We start from the raw sequence: 16,616 nt of genomic DNA, 5'->3' as shown, positions 1-16,616 counted from the left end.
AGGAGGGGTCACCGAACCCTCACCAGAGCCCCCAGGCCGACTAGGATGAGCCGCATGAAAGGCACGAACAAGATCGGAAGCATGAACATCAGAGGCAAAAACCCAGGAATTATCTTCCTGAGCATAACCCTTCCATTTAACCAGATACTGGAGTTTCCGTCTAGAAACACGAGAATCCAAAATCTTCTCCACAATATACTCCAATTCCCCCTCCACCAAAACCGGGGCAGGAGGCTCAACAGATGGAACCATAGGTGCCACGTATCTCCGCAACAACGACCTATGGAATACATTATGTATGGAAAAGGAGTCTGGGAGGGTCAAACGAAAAGACACAGGATTGAGAACCTCAGAAATCCTATACGGACCAATAAAACGAGGTTTAAATTTAGGAGAAGAAACCTTCATAGGAATATGACGAGAAGATAACCAAACCAGATCCCCAACACGAAGTCGGGGACCCACACGGCGTTTGCGATTAGCGAAAAGTTGAGCTTTCTCCTGGGACAAGATCAAATTGTCCACTACCTGAGTCCAGATCTGCTGCAACCTATCCACCACAGAATCCACACCAGGACAGTCCGAAGACTCAACCTGTCCTGAAGAGAAACGAGGATGGAACCCAGAATTGCAAAAAAATGGAGAAACCAAGGTAGCCGAGCTGGCCCGATTATTAAGGGCGAACTCAGCCAACGGCAAAAAGGACACCCAGTCATCCTGGTCTGCAGAAACAAAACATCTCAGATATGTTTCCAAGGTCTGATTGGTTCGTTCGGTCTGGCCATTAGTCTGAGGATGGAAAGCCGAGGAAAAGGATAGGTCAATGCCCATCCTACCACAAAAGGCTCGCCAAAACCTTGAAACAAACTGGGAACCTCTGTCAGAAACAATATTCTCAGGAATGCCATGCAACCGAACCACATGCTGAAAGAACAAAGGTACCAAATCAGAGGAGGAAGGCAATTTAGCCAAGGGCACCAGATGGACCATTTTAGAAAAGCGATCACAGACCACCCAAATGACTGACATCTTTTGAGAAACGGGAAGGTCAGAAATGAAATCCATCGAAATATGTGTCCAAGGCCTCTTTGGGACCGGCAAGGGCAAAAGCAACCCACTGTCACGAGAACAGCAGGGCTTAGCCCTAGCACAAATCCCACAGGACTGCACAAAAGTACGTACATCCCGTGACAGAGATGGCCACCAGAAGGATCTAGCCACTAACTCTCTGGTACCAAAGATTCCAGGATGACCAGCCAACACCGAACAATGAAGTTCAGAGATAAGTTTATTAGTCCACCTATCAGGGACGAACAGTTTCTCTGCTGGACAACGATCAGGTTTATTCGCCTGAAATTTTTGCAGCACCCGCCGCAAATCAGGGGAGATGGCAGACACAATGACTCCTTCCTTGAGGATACCCGCTGGCTCAGATAAACCCGGAGAGTCGGGCACAAAACTCCTAGACAGAGCATCCGACTTCACATTTTTAGAGCCCGGAAGGTACGAAATCACAAAGTCGAAGCGGGCAAAAAATAACGACCAACGGGCCTGTCTAGGATTCAAGCGCTTGGCAGACTCGAGATAAGTCAAGTTCTTATGATCAGTCAATACCACCACGCGATGCTTAGCTCCTTCAAGCCAATGACGCCACTCCTCGAATGCCCACTTCATGGCCAGCAACTCTCGATTGCCCACATCATAATTACGCTCAGCGGGCGAAAACTTCCTGGAAAAGAAAGCACATGGTTTCATCACTGAACAATCAGAACCTCTCTGTGACAAAACCGCCCCTGCTCCAATCTCAGAAGCATCAACCTCGACCTGGAATGGAAGAGAAACATCTGGCTGACACAACACAGGGGCAGAACAAAAACGACGCTTCAACTCCTGAAAAGCTTCCACAGCAGCAGAAGACCAATTAACCAAATCAGCACCCTTCTTGGTCAAATCGGTCAATGGTTTGGCAATGCTAGAAAAATTACAGATGAAGCGACGATAAAAATTAGCAAAGCCCAGGAACTTTTGCAGACTTTTCAGAGATGTCGGCTGAATCCAATCCTGGATGGCTTGGACCTTAACTGGATCCATCTCGATAGTAGAAGGGGTAAAGATGAACCCCAAAAATGAAACTTTCTGCACACCGAAGAGACACTTTGATCCCTTCACAAACAAAGAGTTAGCACGCAGGACCTGAAAAACCATTCTGACCTGCTTCACATGAGACTCCCAATCATCTGAGAAGATCAAAATGTCATCCAAGTAAACAATCAGGAATTTATCCAGATACTCACGGAAGATGTCATGCATAAAAGACTGAAACACAGATGGAGCATTGGCAAGTCCGAACGGCATCACTAGATACTCAAAATGACCCTCGGGCGTATTGAATGCAGTTTTCCATTCATCTCCTTGCCTGATTCTCACCAGATTATACGCACCACGAAGATCTATCTTAGTGAACCAACTAGCCCCCTTAATCCGAGCAAACAAGTCAGATAACAATGGCAAGGGATACTGAAATTTAACAGTGATCTTATTAAGAAGGCGGTAATCAATACACGGTCTCAGCGAACCATCCTTCTTGGCTACAAAGAAGAACCCTGCTCCCAGTGGTGATGACGATGGGCGAATATGTCCCTTCTCCAGGGATTCCTTCACATAACTGCGCATAGCGGCGTGTTCGGGCACGGATAAATTAAATAATCGACCTTTAGGGAATTTACTACCAGGAATCAAATTGATAGCACAATCACAATCCCTATGCGGAGGTAGAGCATCGGACTTGGGCTCTTCAAATACATCCTGATAATCAGACAAGAACTCTGGGACCTCAGAAGGGGTGGATGACGAAATCGACAAAAATGGAACATCACCATGTACCCCCTGACAACCCCAGCTGGATACCGACATGGAATTCCAATCCAATACTGGATTATGGGTTTGTAGCCATGGCAACCCCAACACGACCACATCATGCAGATTATGCAACACCAGAAAGCGAATAACTTCCTGATGTGCAGGAACCATGCACATGGTCAGCTGGGCCCAGTATTGAGGTTTATTCTTGGCCAAAGGTGTAGCATCAATTCCTCTCAATGGAATAGGACACCGCAAAGGCTCCAAGAAAAACCCACAACGTTTAGCATAATCCAAATCCATCAGATTCAGGGCAGCGCCCGAATCCACAAACGCCATGACAGAAAACGACGACAAAGAGCATATCAAGGTAATGGACAGAAGGAATTTGGACTGTACAGTACCAATGACGGCAGACCTAGCGGACCGCTTAGTGCGCTTAGGACAATCAGAAATAGCATGAGTGGAATCACCACAGTAGAAACACAGACCATTCAGACGTCTGTATTCCTGCCGTTCAACTCTAGTCATAGTCCTATCGCACTGCATAGGCTCAGGTTTAACCTCAGGCAGTACCGCCAAATGGTGCACAGATTTACGCTCGCGCAAGCGTCGACCGATCTGAATGGCCAAAGACAAAGACTCATTCAAACCAGCAGGCATAGGAAATCCCACCATGACATCCTTAAGAGCCTCAGAGAGACCCTTTCTTAACAAAGCTGCCAGCGCAGATTCATTCCACTGAGTGAGTACTGACCATTTCCTAAATTTCTGACAATATACTTCTATATCATCCTGACCCTGGCACAAAGCCAGCAAATTTTTCTCAGCCTGATCCACTGAATTAGGCTCATCGTACAACAATCCGAGCGCCAGGAAAAACGCATCGACACTACTCAATGCAGGGTCTCCTGGCGCAAGAGAAAATGCCCAGTCTTGAGGGTCGCCGTGCAAAAAAGAAATAATAATCAAAATCTGTTGAATAGGATTACCAGAAGAATGAGGTTTCAAGGCCAGAAATAGCTTACAATTATTTTTGAAACTTAGAAACTTAGTTCTATCTCCAAAAAACAAATCAGGAATAGGAATTCTTGGTTCTAACATAGATTTCTGATCAATAGTATCTTGAATCTTTTGTACATTTATAACGAGATTATCCATTGAAGAGCACAGACCCTGAATATCCATGTCCACACCTGTGTCCAGAATACCCAAATGTCTAGGGGGAAAAAAAAAAGTGAACACAGAGCAGAAAAAAAAAAAAAAAAAATGATGTCAGAACTTTTTCTTTCCCTCTATTGAGAATCATTAGTTAGGCTCCTTGTACTGTTATGTTTGCTAATGACAGGTGTTATGAAGGCAATCCAGAAACACAGTGTGCTTAGCGATCAGAGCGCAAACAGTGATCTGACAAATACCCAAAAATACAAGAACGAGCTCTGAGACGTGGAAACTCTGTAGACTGCACACCTGATCCTATCCTAAACACAACTAAAAGCGGCTGTGGATTGCGCCTAACAACTACCTAGGCAACTCGGCACAGCCTAAGAAACTAGCTAGCCTGAAGATAGAAAAATAGGCCTGACTTGCCCCAGAGAAATTCCCCAAAGGAAAAGGCAGCCCCCCACATATAATGACTGTGAGCAAGATGAAAAGACAAAACGTAGGGATGAAATAGATTCAGCAAAGTGGGGCCCGATATTCTAGGACAGAGCGAGGACAGTAAAGCGAACTTTGCAGTCTACAAAAAACTCTAAAGCAAAACCACGCAAAGGGGGCAAAAAAAACCCACCGTGCCGAACTAACGGCACGGCGGTACACCCTTTGCGTCTCAGAGCTTCCAGCAAAACAAAAGACAAGCTGGACAGAAAAAAAGCAACAAAAAAGCAAAAAGCACTTAGCTATACAGAGCAGCAGGTCACAGGAACAATCAGGAGAAGCTCAGATCCAACACTGAAACATTGACAAGGAGCAAGGATAGCAGCATCAGGCGGAGTTAAGTAATGAAGCAGTTAACGAGCTCACCAGAACACCTGAGGGAGGAAGCTCAGAAGCTGCAGTACCACTTGTGACCACAGGAGTGAATTCAGCCACAGAATTCACAACAGAAGAGATGCAGCTCCTCTGTTGTCTTGTCATCACCACAGTGACCGCTGTGAGGTGGCAGAGATCGGTGCCGGGCACAACAGGCAAATAGTTACCAGCTACCTGTCTGTAAGTTCTTAGTCCCATAAGAAGAAAAATTGTTAATTGTTAAATTAATTGTTAATTTAAATTAATTGTTAATTGTTATTTGTTAAAACTATAGACAAAGTTACATTGCCTTATTATTGAGTTTATTGGTATCTGTAAAAATACATCTTTGTTTCTGTGTAAGGAATTTTTCCTTTGCATTATCTTGAAAACATGAACTTATATTAGGTTGCACACTTTTAAAATAACAGCATAAAATAAAATTTTACTTAAACTGAATCTGTCAGTGGGATCACCCCTTCTAAGCTATCTATATGGAAGTATAGGTCAGAGGAAGCTGAATAAAATGATACCTTGATATCTGCGAATCGATGTCTTATTCCAGAAACATCCACATTTTTATTATATGTAAATGAGCTGTTCAGGACTATGGGCCGGACAGTGATCTGCATGAAAACCTGCCTCCAGAGCCTATTTTAAATAAATGGCCACTCTTTGCTCTCCTGATCTCATTGCAGAGCTGTGAGCGATTATAACTGACACATCTGCAGGTTCCTCTCAGTGCTTCAATATTATTGCAATACAGCAGAGCTGCAGGTACTAATGTGTTTGTTTTGAGACAAAGTTCAGTTCTACTGTTCTAGATGTGTTAGATACATGCCTCACACTGGTAATGCCTTCTTTCATTTAAAATCATCAGAGAAGGCAGATTCTCAGGGAGATCAGTGTTCTTACTAACTCATTTACATATAAGACAAGTGAGGATTTATGTATAATAAGACATCAGATTGCAGATATCAAGGTGTCATGTTATTCAGCTATGACCTGCATGCCCATATAGATGATTTAGGAGGGTTGATTCTACTGACAGACTCCCTTTAACTTTTAATTCTTTAAAGGATTTGTACAACAGGAACATATTTGGATTTATCAACCCTTTACTGCTCAAATCTTGTTTTCACATTACTGCAAAGTCCCATTTTTCAAATCTGACATTTGACTTTATATGGTAATAATTTTGGAGTACCGTACTTTTATATATCCCAGTGATTCTATGGTTGTTTTTTGCGACACATTGTACTTCATGACAGCTGTAAATTTAGGTTAGTAAAATTGGCATTTATTTATGAAAATAAATTTGAGACCTTTGTGTAATACTTTGGACAGTGATAGGGTGCAGTTATCATGGTGCATTGTGGTCAATGGGAACATCCCTTTTGTCCTTACACTTGAACACCAGCAGGTTGTCGCTATGTAGTGGCCCTGCTCTCATCCTTTCTGAGCAGCAGCCCAATTAGTGGCCTACGGAAACCACTCTAATTTTTAAGCAAGGTGACATATGCAACAATAACACATTGGTGAGAGGGACTTGAAGAGTGGATGTTACTGTAGAAGTTACCCAAGTAAATGTGGTAAACCTGGTCGAGTAATGGGGACATCACTTCTCAAACAATTTTCCACCTCATTTCCAGTACAGGGAGCATTCTGTTGGGTACCACAGGGGTCAGATATGGGCACTCTTCCTTTTAAAAACTTTATTAATGACCCTGTAGAGGGCATACAGAGTAGAATTTAAATAATTGCAGATTATACTAAACTCTGCAAGGTAATCAACACACAGGATGATAGCTTAATATTACAGGGTATTTATGTTGCTGGAGAAATTGTAATTGAAGATTCTTTACTGTAAGAACAGTGAGGATGCGGAACTATATGCCACATGATGCTGGAAAGCTTGATTTACAAAAAAAAAGTTAAAGGAAGGGCTGAATGCCTTTCTTGAAAAATATAACATTACATTTTACAGATACTAGATTCTGTGATGGAACGTTAATCAAGGGAACTAGTCAAATAGCCATATGTGAAGTCAGGAAGGAATTTTTCCTTTGATATGGGGCAACTAACATCTGCCTCATGGGGTTTTTGCCTTCTTCTGGATCAATATGTTAGGTTAGGATGAACTCAATGAATATATGTCTATCTTTAATCTAGAAAATTATTAGTTTCAGGATGTGCATATTTATGTAAGTACATTATTTTAGTTTTTCATTTTATTTTTCCATGTGAAAATGTTTCCGTTTGTTTTTCAAATGAATTGTACAGTTAGGTGACGTTGAAGGAAGAAAAAAAATCTGAAATTAATCTTTTTATATGATTTTTTACATATAAAAAAATGGCATTTTAACAAGTGTGTGCAGACTATTTTTTTATAACACCACAGAAAAAAACAGGCAAAGGTGCTTACCTGTCCAGGCCTCAAATCAAATGCACTAACATGGTGCAGCGGGCCCAAGTAAAGATGGCGACTGCACAGGTGCGGTAATACCAAATGAAACGGCCAGCCCACAACTGTAAATGTGTTTCAGCCCTGTACCTGCAGCTCCAGTAAAATAGCTAGGTAGGATTTTAATACTATTTACCTGCAGACTCACCCCATATATCTGCACGTAAGCAGCAATTTTGAACACGCCAGGTGCCCTTTAACCAGCTAATATGTTAGCTACAGTAAATGAACGTAAAAAGTGAACCATTGCAAAAAATAAATTGGTTCTTCCCTCAGGGCATGCAGATTTCTTTTTAATTGAAGTTTTTTCTTTACCAAGAAAAGGAGCTTTGATGCACCATAAAGGCAGAAATCATACCTGGTTCGCCAGGAGGACCTTGAGGCCCTGGTGGTCCTGGTAGAGGTGATGGTAGTGTATCACATGCAGGGCAAGCATCTCCCTTGTCACCTATATGCAAAAAGAAAATTATTTTTAATATCATAATAGGAATACATATACAACTGACTAATCAATTTTTCCTTGTAGAAAAGATATACTGCACAAGGGGATGCAACTAAATGACAATTAGGGCTCATACTCACCTGCGAGAAACTCAGATGAGTCTCGCACGTCAATGCCCGAAACTGCACCCGGCACTCAGATCGGAGCGTGCGGCCGCATAGGAATACAGGCAGCCTCACACTCCGCTCCTGAGTGCCGGGTATTGACATGCAAGACTCATCCGAGTTTCTCGCAGGTAAGTATGAGCTCTTATTTATGCCCACTGGATTGCTTATTCAGAAAAGCATTATTTATTGCCGATCTTTCCACAAAAAATAATTTTGTAAAAAATAAATATTTCATGCAAGGGTGCACTTTTAAAAACCTATTGATTGCATGATACCATCTGAGGCACTACTATACAACCCTTTTGTTACTCACAAGTCCGGGCTCCTCCACCAGGTTTTGCGTCCTTATGCTATTGCCGGCACCTTCTATGCTAGTGCACAGCTTGTTACTGGAGTAGCCATGCACGCACCACTTATGTCATCACCTGATGCTCTTTAAGGTCAGCTCAGGCAGCTAACAACCACCAGAATTTTCAGGATATATGGCATTTTGCTACCAAGTTCTTTTCTTGGAGTTAGCCTCATTTTCCTTTACTGCTAGGTATTTAATTATTTTCCCTGTCTGCAGTCCAGCAACTAGCCACTATTTCCAAGCTCCAGCAATTTCGGGGGCTCTTGCACTCTCAACTCTGCTGTGTCAAGCTCCTCTCTGTTGTTTTGATGCTACTCATATCTGTTACTCTGCTAATTCTGTGTTTAATTGCAGCTTTGCAAGTTACCAGTTTGCCTAAATATCTCTGATATTCCTGTGTGTAACTGTATCTCTTAAATCAAGTTATTAGTTTGCCTGCACATCTATATTACTGCTATAACCGCATATCTGCAAGCAAGTTAACAGTTTGCCTACAGTTCTGCTATTCTTGTGTGGAACTGCAGTTATGCAAGCATGGTACTACTTTCCTTATATATCTTCACTGTTCCTGTTCAATCTACACATTTGATAGAGCTGTATCCAGTGATCCCAGCCTTGGATGCCCATCTGCCCCTTTCATACTGTGCTATACTGGTTCTCACTGATCCAAAGGCAGTATGACAAGCACAGCTCAGGAGCATCATTGCCTCTTTTCCATGCTGCCCATCCTAACTTATAGCGTGAAAAATTCCCTTCACCAAATGAGCCTTTACCATAATGGGCCTTTACTAGCCTTATTAGTAGGGAATTAAGGGTGCAGCTTAAAATAAAAATACTCTATTCTGCTGTTTCTGTTCATTCCACAAATCAGTCTCAGACAGTCACATTTCCTTCAATCTCAGCGCCATTTTCCCCTTTGGTCACTTGACATAAACAATGTCACCTGACCACTGCTGCTGATCGGGAGCAGCCTGCCCGTCACTATTCTGTCAGACTGTAAGATCAGTGTTTCTTCCAATCTGGTGGAATAGTGAAGGCTGAATTATTAATAAAAATTCCTCACTGAGTGTATTTAATTTGATTTTAAATTTACGTATTTGCAGATCAAGCTTGCCCGTTGGAGTGAATAGTTAGCAGCTGGATGCTATCCACGTGACAACCTACTGATGACCAATTTGTCACTGAGCAGTGGATAGGAAAAGCTTTGAAAAACTTTTTTATTGTCATATGAAAAAAAAGGATGAGACATAGATTGCAAAGATTGACACATAGACCAAAAATAGATCCAGCTCACTGAAAAAATATGATCTATTTTTCAACAATGTGATGAAAAAATGGATATCTGAATAAGATATTTAGAAGGCGCTTAGCTCACCCTCAAAGCAGCACTCCAATACTCTGGACCAAGGAAACGTCCTGTTCAGACATAGTGCATTGCAAACAAGGGGAAATTCCATCTCTACGATGTGCAGAAAAATGCATTTAATAGAAATCCAGGGCTAAAATTTAAACATCAAATGTCATATACAAAATCCATAAAAACAATGCAGATCTACACATTTCAGATGAGAACCATCGTTAATCATGATGAAGGATGATTCTCATATCAAACGCACAGATCTACATTTTTTATTATGGATTTTGCACATTACATTTGATGTCTGAAATTATCCTTGGATTTCTATTAAATAAATATTTCTCACACCGTAGAGCTGGAATTTTTCCTTGTCTGATATCTGAATGAGGCCTCATTGTTCATGATCTATCATCCTAGCTACAACTGAATGGTTCAGATCTTCCTTGCTAGTTATTCCATCAGTAATAATACAATGAAAATGTCCCTTATATATTCTTTGACTGATTATAATAACTGAAGAGTGAGTAAGAATTTGCAGGTTATATATTTTTTGACTACCGTATTTAGATATAAAATGTAAAAAATCGTACCTTTCTGACCCCTTTCCCCAGTGAAGCCTTGTTCTCCTGGAGTTCCAGGGGGTCCGGATTCACCAGGCTGTCCTGGAATGCATTCCTGTGTAGGGTCTATCAATAATAACAATTTTATTTATATGGCTCCAACAAATTCTGCAACACGTTACAATTTATACATGTACAAATAATCAAACACTACAGAGTAACACGTAATTCAACAATTGAAACAAGAGGAGTGAGGGCCATGCTCGCCAGGATATAGGACGAAATATAGGAGACCTAAAATGAAATACTGACTAGCACAACTGGAGGTGAAATGCATAAGTGCTTGACCATGAGAAGGATTATGTGTATCCAGCATATCATGTTGTGTCAAATGTCGTGTCTACTTTATTAAGATAATAAATCTGATGTAACTTGCCTTTCCTTTGAGAATGGTTGCTTTTCCACATTATCACTGCATCCTTCACCAAACTATACTGACCAACCTATAGTAATGATACAGGTTGAGCAGTTTAGTTTGATGAATTGAGTGCATATCAGGAAACAATTACTGTACTGATTTTATATATAGGTCCAGAATATATTTGTACAGTGACACAAGTTTCGGTATTTTAGCCGTTTACTAAAGCATATTCAAGATACAGTTATATCATCAATATGGGCAGACTCTCAGCTTTAATTTGAGGGTAACACATCCTCGTCCTTATTGGTGCAAGGGGTTTAGAGCTCTTCAATTTGTAGATGCCTCTTTTTAAAGGGATCTAAAGTTATTGAATAATTATCTCAAAAGTGTTAATGGACTGCCTTGGCTATTCCCTTGTTAATCCATCACTAGATAAGCAGGTAAAATACCGGGATTTGATTTAAGGTGTGGCATTTGCATTTGGAAGCTGTTGCTTTGAACCCACAACATGTGGAAAAAATAATTCTCAATTTAAGAAAAACAGACCACCATTAGACTGAGAAGAAATCCATCAGAGAAATGTATCTAAGTCTACCATAAAGAGAAGACTTCATGAGAGAAAATTCAAGAGGATTCAGCCCGAGGTGCAAACCATTAACCAGCCTTAAAAATAGAAAGGCCAGACTACACTTATCCAAAAAACATCCAAAGAAGCCAGGCCAGTTCTGAAAAAATATTCTTTGGACAGATGAAACTAAGATCAACTTGTATCAGCATGATAGGAAGAAGAGTGTATATAGAAGGCTTGGAATGGCTGATGATCCTAAGCACACCACATCCTCTGTAAAACATGATGGAGGCAGTGTGATGACATGACCAAGCATGGCTTCCAATGTCGCTGGGTCAATAGTGTTTATTGATGATGTGACCGAACACATTAGCAGCTGGATAAATTATGAATTGTACAAGGTTATACTTTCTGCTCACAATCAACCAAATGCTGCAAAGTTGATAGGACGGTGTGCAGCACCCCAGGGTCCTGGTCGTTGCAGTAATGTCATTATTCCAACTGGGGGAGTGATGTTACATCTGATGGCAATAAAGGAGATTACCTTACCAGGTATCACAAACCACACAACACATTTCACACTCCAGCCCGCCAGGGGGGGCCATGCTTCTATCTATTAGGGCACTCCTCACAATTAGGTAAAACTGGTAGTCTGGACAGAAAGTGAGAAGGAGGAGAGGAGAGCAGACGGAAGTCTGTGGGGAAAACGAGGGTTCATGGAGCTGCGCCTGCCCCACGTGCGGCAGCATCCAAAGTAAGAGACATTGAAAGGAATTGTGTTGCAGTGAGTGAGAAACTAAGTCATAGCAAAAGGAGAGGAACATCAGGGGGAGACCAGCAGGCTGCCTCCTTCTGAAGCGCAGTAACCGGTAGCCAGAACACCAAGGGAGTAAGGATCTCTATGCTTTACTTCAGAGACTGGCAGGACAGTTGATTCCACGTTGGCTGCCCAACCATATACCCAGGAGGTACGGTGGCAACTTGTGGGGGCCGGGGCGTCTCTAGGGTCCCTATAAAAAGCCTCAGGCCACCAGTCATACAGGTTTGTCCTATCCATCAGGGGGACAGAGAGAAAGAGACATTACATCTACGATAGTTGTGAGGACCTTACCGAGAAGCTCAGCAGGGAGGAACTACAACACTCAGGCGCTAGAGGAAGGCTACTGATTTCCACCTGGATAAGAGGACTCTGGATTTGCCTTCACACCGGCCGGACCCTGACTACCCTGTGGTCCCTACCCTGGACTGTGGATGCTGAAGCCTTCAGTAAAGGTAAAGAGACTGCAACCTTGTGTCCTCGTTATTCACTGCGCCTTACATCATCCACCATCCACCATCTACACTCTGGAAAGCCCTGGGGACATACTTCACCTGTGGGAAGGTATACCATCTAGCTGCCATAACATCACCCCAGCGGACCCCTAAGCAGCGTCGGTCACCCTGACCGAATACCACAGGTGGTGTCACGAACATTTCCCCTTTAAAGACCTTTCCCCACTTTTCAACGGACGTTCCCCTAGGGCCACGGACCGGGTCAGCCACCGTGACATCCCCACTGAGAACCGAAGGACCCGGTACCGTGAACCCTATAGCCCTACTGGGGGCGATCCAGGTGCTTCACAGTATAGACAATGAACCTAAAGATACTGCAAGTCAATCACCAGATCTCAACCCCATGCTTAAGGCAAAACTCAAGGCAGAAAGACCCACAAACAAGCAACAACTGAAGTGAGATGCAGTAAAGGCCTGGCAAGACACAACAAAGGAAGAAACCCAGCGTTTGGTGACGTCCACGGCTTCCAGACGTCTGGTAGGATCCTCTACAAGGTATTAAAAATGGACATATTATTTATGGTAAAGTTAATCTGTCCAATTACTTTTGAGCCTTTGAAATGAGGAAACTTTGTAGAAAAATATTTCCAACTCCTAAAGAGGATATTTTTGTTCAACCCTTCTAATTGAACTTGAAAGTCTACACTTCAATTGTAAGTCAGTTGTTTCATTTTAAATCCAAAATAGTGGTATGCAGAGCCCAAATCATGAAGATTTGGTCAGTGTCCAAATATTTCTGGAACTAACTGTATATATATATATATACACTGCTCAAAAAAATAAAGGGAACACTTAAACAACAGAATATAACTCCAAGTAAATCAAACTTCTGTGAAATCAAACTGTCCACTTAGGAAGCAACACTGTTTGACAATCAACTTCACATGCTGTTGTGCAAATTGGATAGACAACACATGGAAACTAATGGCAATTATCAAGACACACTCAATAAAGGAGTGGTTCTGCAGGTGGGGACCACAGACCACATATCAGTACCAATGCTTTCTGGCTGATGTTTTGGTCACTTTTGAATGTTGCTTGTGCTTTCACACTCGTAGTAGCATGAGACGGACTCTACAACCCACAAAAGTGGCTGAGGTAGTGCAGCTCATCTAGGATGGCACATTAATGCGAGCTGTGGCAAGAAGGTTTGTCAGCATAGTGTCCAGAGGCTGGAGGCGCTACCAGGAGACAGGCCAGTACACTCAGAGATGTGGAGGGGGCCATATGAGGGCAACAACCCAGCAACAGGACCGCTACCTCAGCCTTTGTGCAAGGAGGAACAGGAGGAGCACTGCCAGAGCCCTGCAAAATGACCTCCAGCAGGCTACAAATGTGCATGTACTCAACAAAGCCCATAATGGTGTAATAGCCATAGGACAAAAAGTGTAAAGGCAAAAAATGAAGTTTAAAAGATAACATCTTTATTATACAATTTAAAACAAAAAAGGGACCAAAACAAATAACAGGGCTAAAAGAAACCTCCGTGGGGAAGGACCAACTATATAGTGGACGCACCCAATTCACTGTAACGTATCTGGCAGTAAATACCAAAATAGTAAATATGCAAATGCCACAATAAATATAAATATATAACTGCAAATGATACAAAAACAAATGTATGGGACAGCGAATACTGAATCTCCACAGCCTGTAGCCGGTATAAAGATATGAAACTGCCTGTCTATCTGAGCGCCTTATAGCCCAAAGGTATAATACTGATAAGTCACATCAGATTGATGCCAAGAAAATATAAATATACAAACAAAAAACTGCTGTATGAATAAAAAGAAATATGCTAACTACAGTGAGTCGAATGGAAATAAAACAAACCAGTACAATGTAGGCTGATAAGTATGATGCAAAAGACTGTATAGCAAGTAGCCGGGTAAAAGTGCTGATGCCACAGTGGAAGATGTCAATATAACAGCATGGCTAGATGCAACAGTGAAGACAGATATCATAGACCAAGCAATAAACATAACCGGAATACTGGCGGAAAGGCAAAGGTAACAGAGTGCTCACCGCCAAGGTGTGTAGCGTCCAAGTGTCCTTCCCGCCTGCCCGACGGGCGCCGTTTCGCTGCTCGCTTCTTCCGGGGAAGATTCAGTGTTCGCTGTCCCATACATTTGTTTTTGTATCATTTGCAGTTATATATTTATATTTATTGTGGCATTTGCATATTTACTATTTTGGTATTTACTTCCAGATACGTTACAGTGAATTGGGTGCGTCCACTATATAGTTGGTCCTTCCCCACGGAGGTTTCTTTTAGCCCTGTTATTTGTTTTGGTCCCTTTTTTGTTTTAAATTGTATAATAAAGATGTTATCTTTTAAACTTCATTTTTTGCCTTTACACTTTTTATCCTATGGCTATTACACCATTATGGGCTTTGTTGAGTATATGATATGAGAGTGTTGTTCTCTAGGCTACAATATACTGTACATTGTCTCTAGTGACATTTTAGTAATAATACAAATGTGCATGTGTCTGCACAAACGATTAGAAACCGACTCCATGAGGATGGTCTGAATGCCCAATGTCCATAGATGGGAGTTGTGCTCACAGCCCAACACCGCGCAGGATGCTTGGCATTTGCCACAGAACACCAGGATGGCAAATTCACCACTGGCGCCCTGTGCTCTTCACAGCAGGTTCACACTGAGCACGTGACAGAGGTGACAGAGTCTGGAGAAGCCGTGGAGAGCAATCTGCTGCCTGCAACATCCTTCAGCATGACAGGTTTGTCAGTGGGTCAGTAATGGTGTGGGGTGGCATTTCTTTGGAGGGCCGCACAGCCCTCCATGTGCTCGCCAGAGGTAGGTTGACTGCCATTAGGTACCGAGATGAGATCCTTAGACCCCTTGTGAGACCATATGCTGGTGCGGTTGTCCCTGGGTTCCTCCTAATGCAGGACAATGTTAGACCTCATGTGGCTGGAGTGTGTCAGCACTGCCTTCAAGATGAAGGCATTGAAGCTATGAACTAGCCCGCCTGTTCCACAGACCTGAATCCGATTGAACACATCTGGGACATCATGTCTCGCACCATCCACCAACGTCACGTTGTACCACAGACTGTCCAGGAGTTGGCGGATGCTTTAGTCCAGGTTTCGGAGGAGATCCCTCAGGAGACCATCCGCCACCTCATCAGGAGCATGCCCAGGCGTTGTAGGGAGGTCATACAGGCACGTGGAGGCCACCCACACTACTGAGCATCATTTCCTTGTCTTAAGGCATTTCTACTGAAGTTGGGTTAGCCTGTAACTTCATTTTCCACTTTGATTTGGAGCTTCATTCCAACTCCAGACCTCAGTGGGATATTAGTTGTGATTTACGTTGATAATTTTTAGGTTTTATTGTTCTCAACACATTCCACTTTATAATAAATAAAGATTTACAACTGGAATATTTCATTCAGTGATATCTAGAATGTGGGATTTTCGTGTTCCCTTTTTTGAGCAGTGTGTGTATATGTATGTATATATATATATATATATAAATATATATATATATATATATATATATATATATATATATATATATATATATATATGTACGAACAGCACTTTGAAAAAAGTATTGAACATGTCACCAACATCTGATCAGACTTTAATGTCAATAGCACCTTTAGAAATATATTTACTTATAAAATTGGTGACGTGTTCATTACTTATTTCATCCACTGACTGTACAAATATTCATACATATACATATGACTGTGTGTGTATAAGTGTCTATAGATTTAACTACAAGTCCACTAACGTATGAAAAAGGACCCTTTTGATCCCTCAGTATAATTTCTTACCTATTGCACCTGGTGGACCAGGGAATCCAGGAGGTCCACGTAGCCCCTCGCTACCTTTCTGTCCAGGTAGCGATAACCCAGGGATTCCATCTTCACCCTTTTCCCCTCTTTCCCCTGTTAATCCTGGAGACCCGGGTGGTCCGGGAATTGAAATACCTACATATAACAAAAACAACATTCATAGATAAAGTTTTAGATTAAAGATACTAAGTAAATAAAAAAATCACTTCTGGTTGTGCCAACTAATATATTATATTTATAATATAATTGAT

At 42.0% G+C, this 16,616-nt stretch overlaps 1 protein-coding gene across 1 annotated transcript in view; it reads right to left on the bottom strand.

The window, feature by feature from the left end:
• The window catches only part of COL4A1 (collagen type IV alpha 1 chain), a 222,565-nt gene that overhangs the window by 79,480 nt on the left and 126,469 nt on the right, over positions 1 to 16,616 (bottom strand). The window contains exons 21-23 of the mRNA XM_069757930.1: positions 16,345 to 16,500; positions 10,245 to 10,340; positions 7,695 to 7,784 (exon numbers count right to left, since the gene is read on the bottom strand). Coding sequence (XP_069614031.1) covers positions 7,695 to 7,784; positions 10,245 to 10,340; positions 16,345 to 16,500 — 342 coding nt within the window. The remainder of the gene's footprint in view (positions 1 to 7,694; positions 7,785 to 10,244; positions 10,341 to 16,344; positions 16,501 to 16,616) is intronic.

Source organism: Ranitomeya imitator, chromosome 3 (assembly GCF_032444005.1).
Source record: "Ranitomeya imitator isolate aRanImi1 chromosome 3, aRanImi1.pri, whole genome shotgun sequence".
Taxonomy (NCBI): Eukaryota; Metazoa; Chordata; class Amphibia; order Anura; family Dendrobatidae; genus Ranitomeya; species Ranitomeya imitator.
This window is presented reverse-complemented; position numbering and strand designations above follow the sequence as displayed.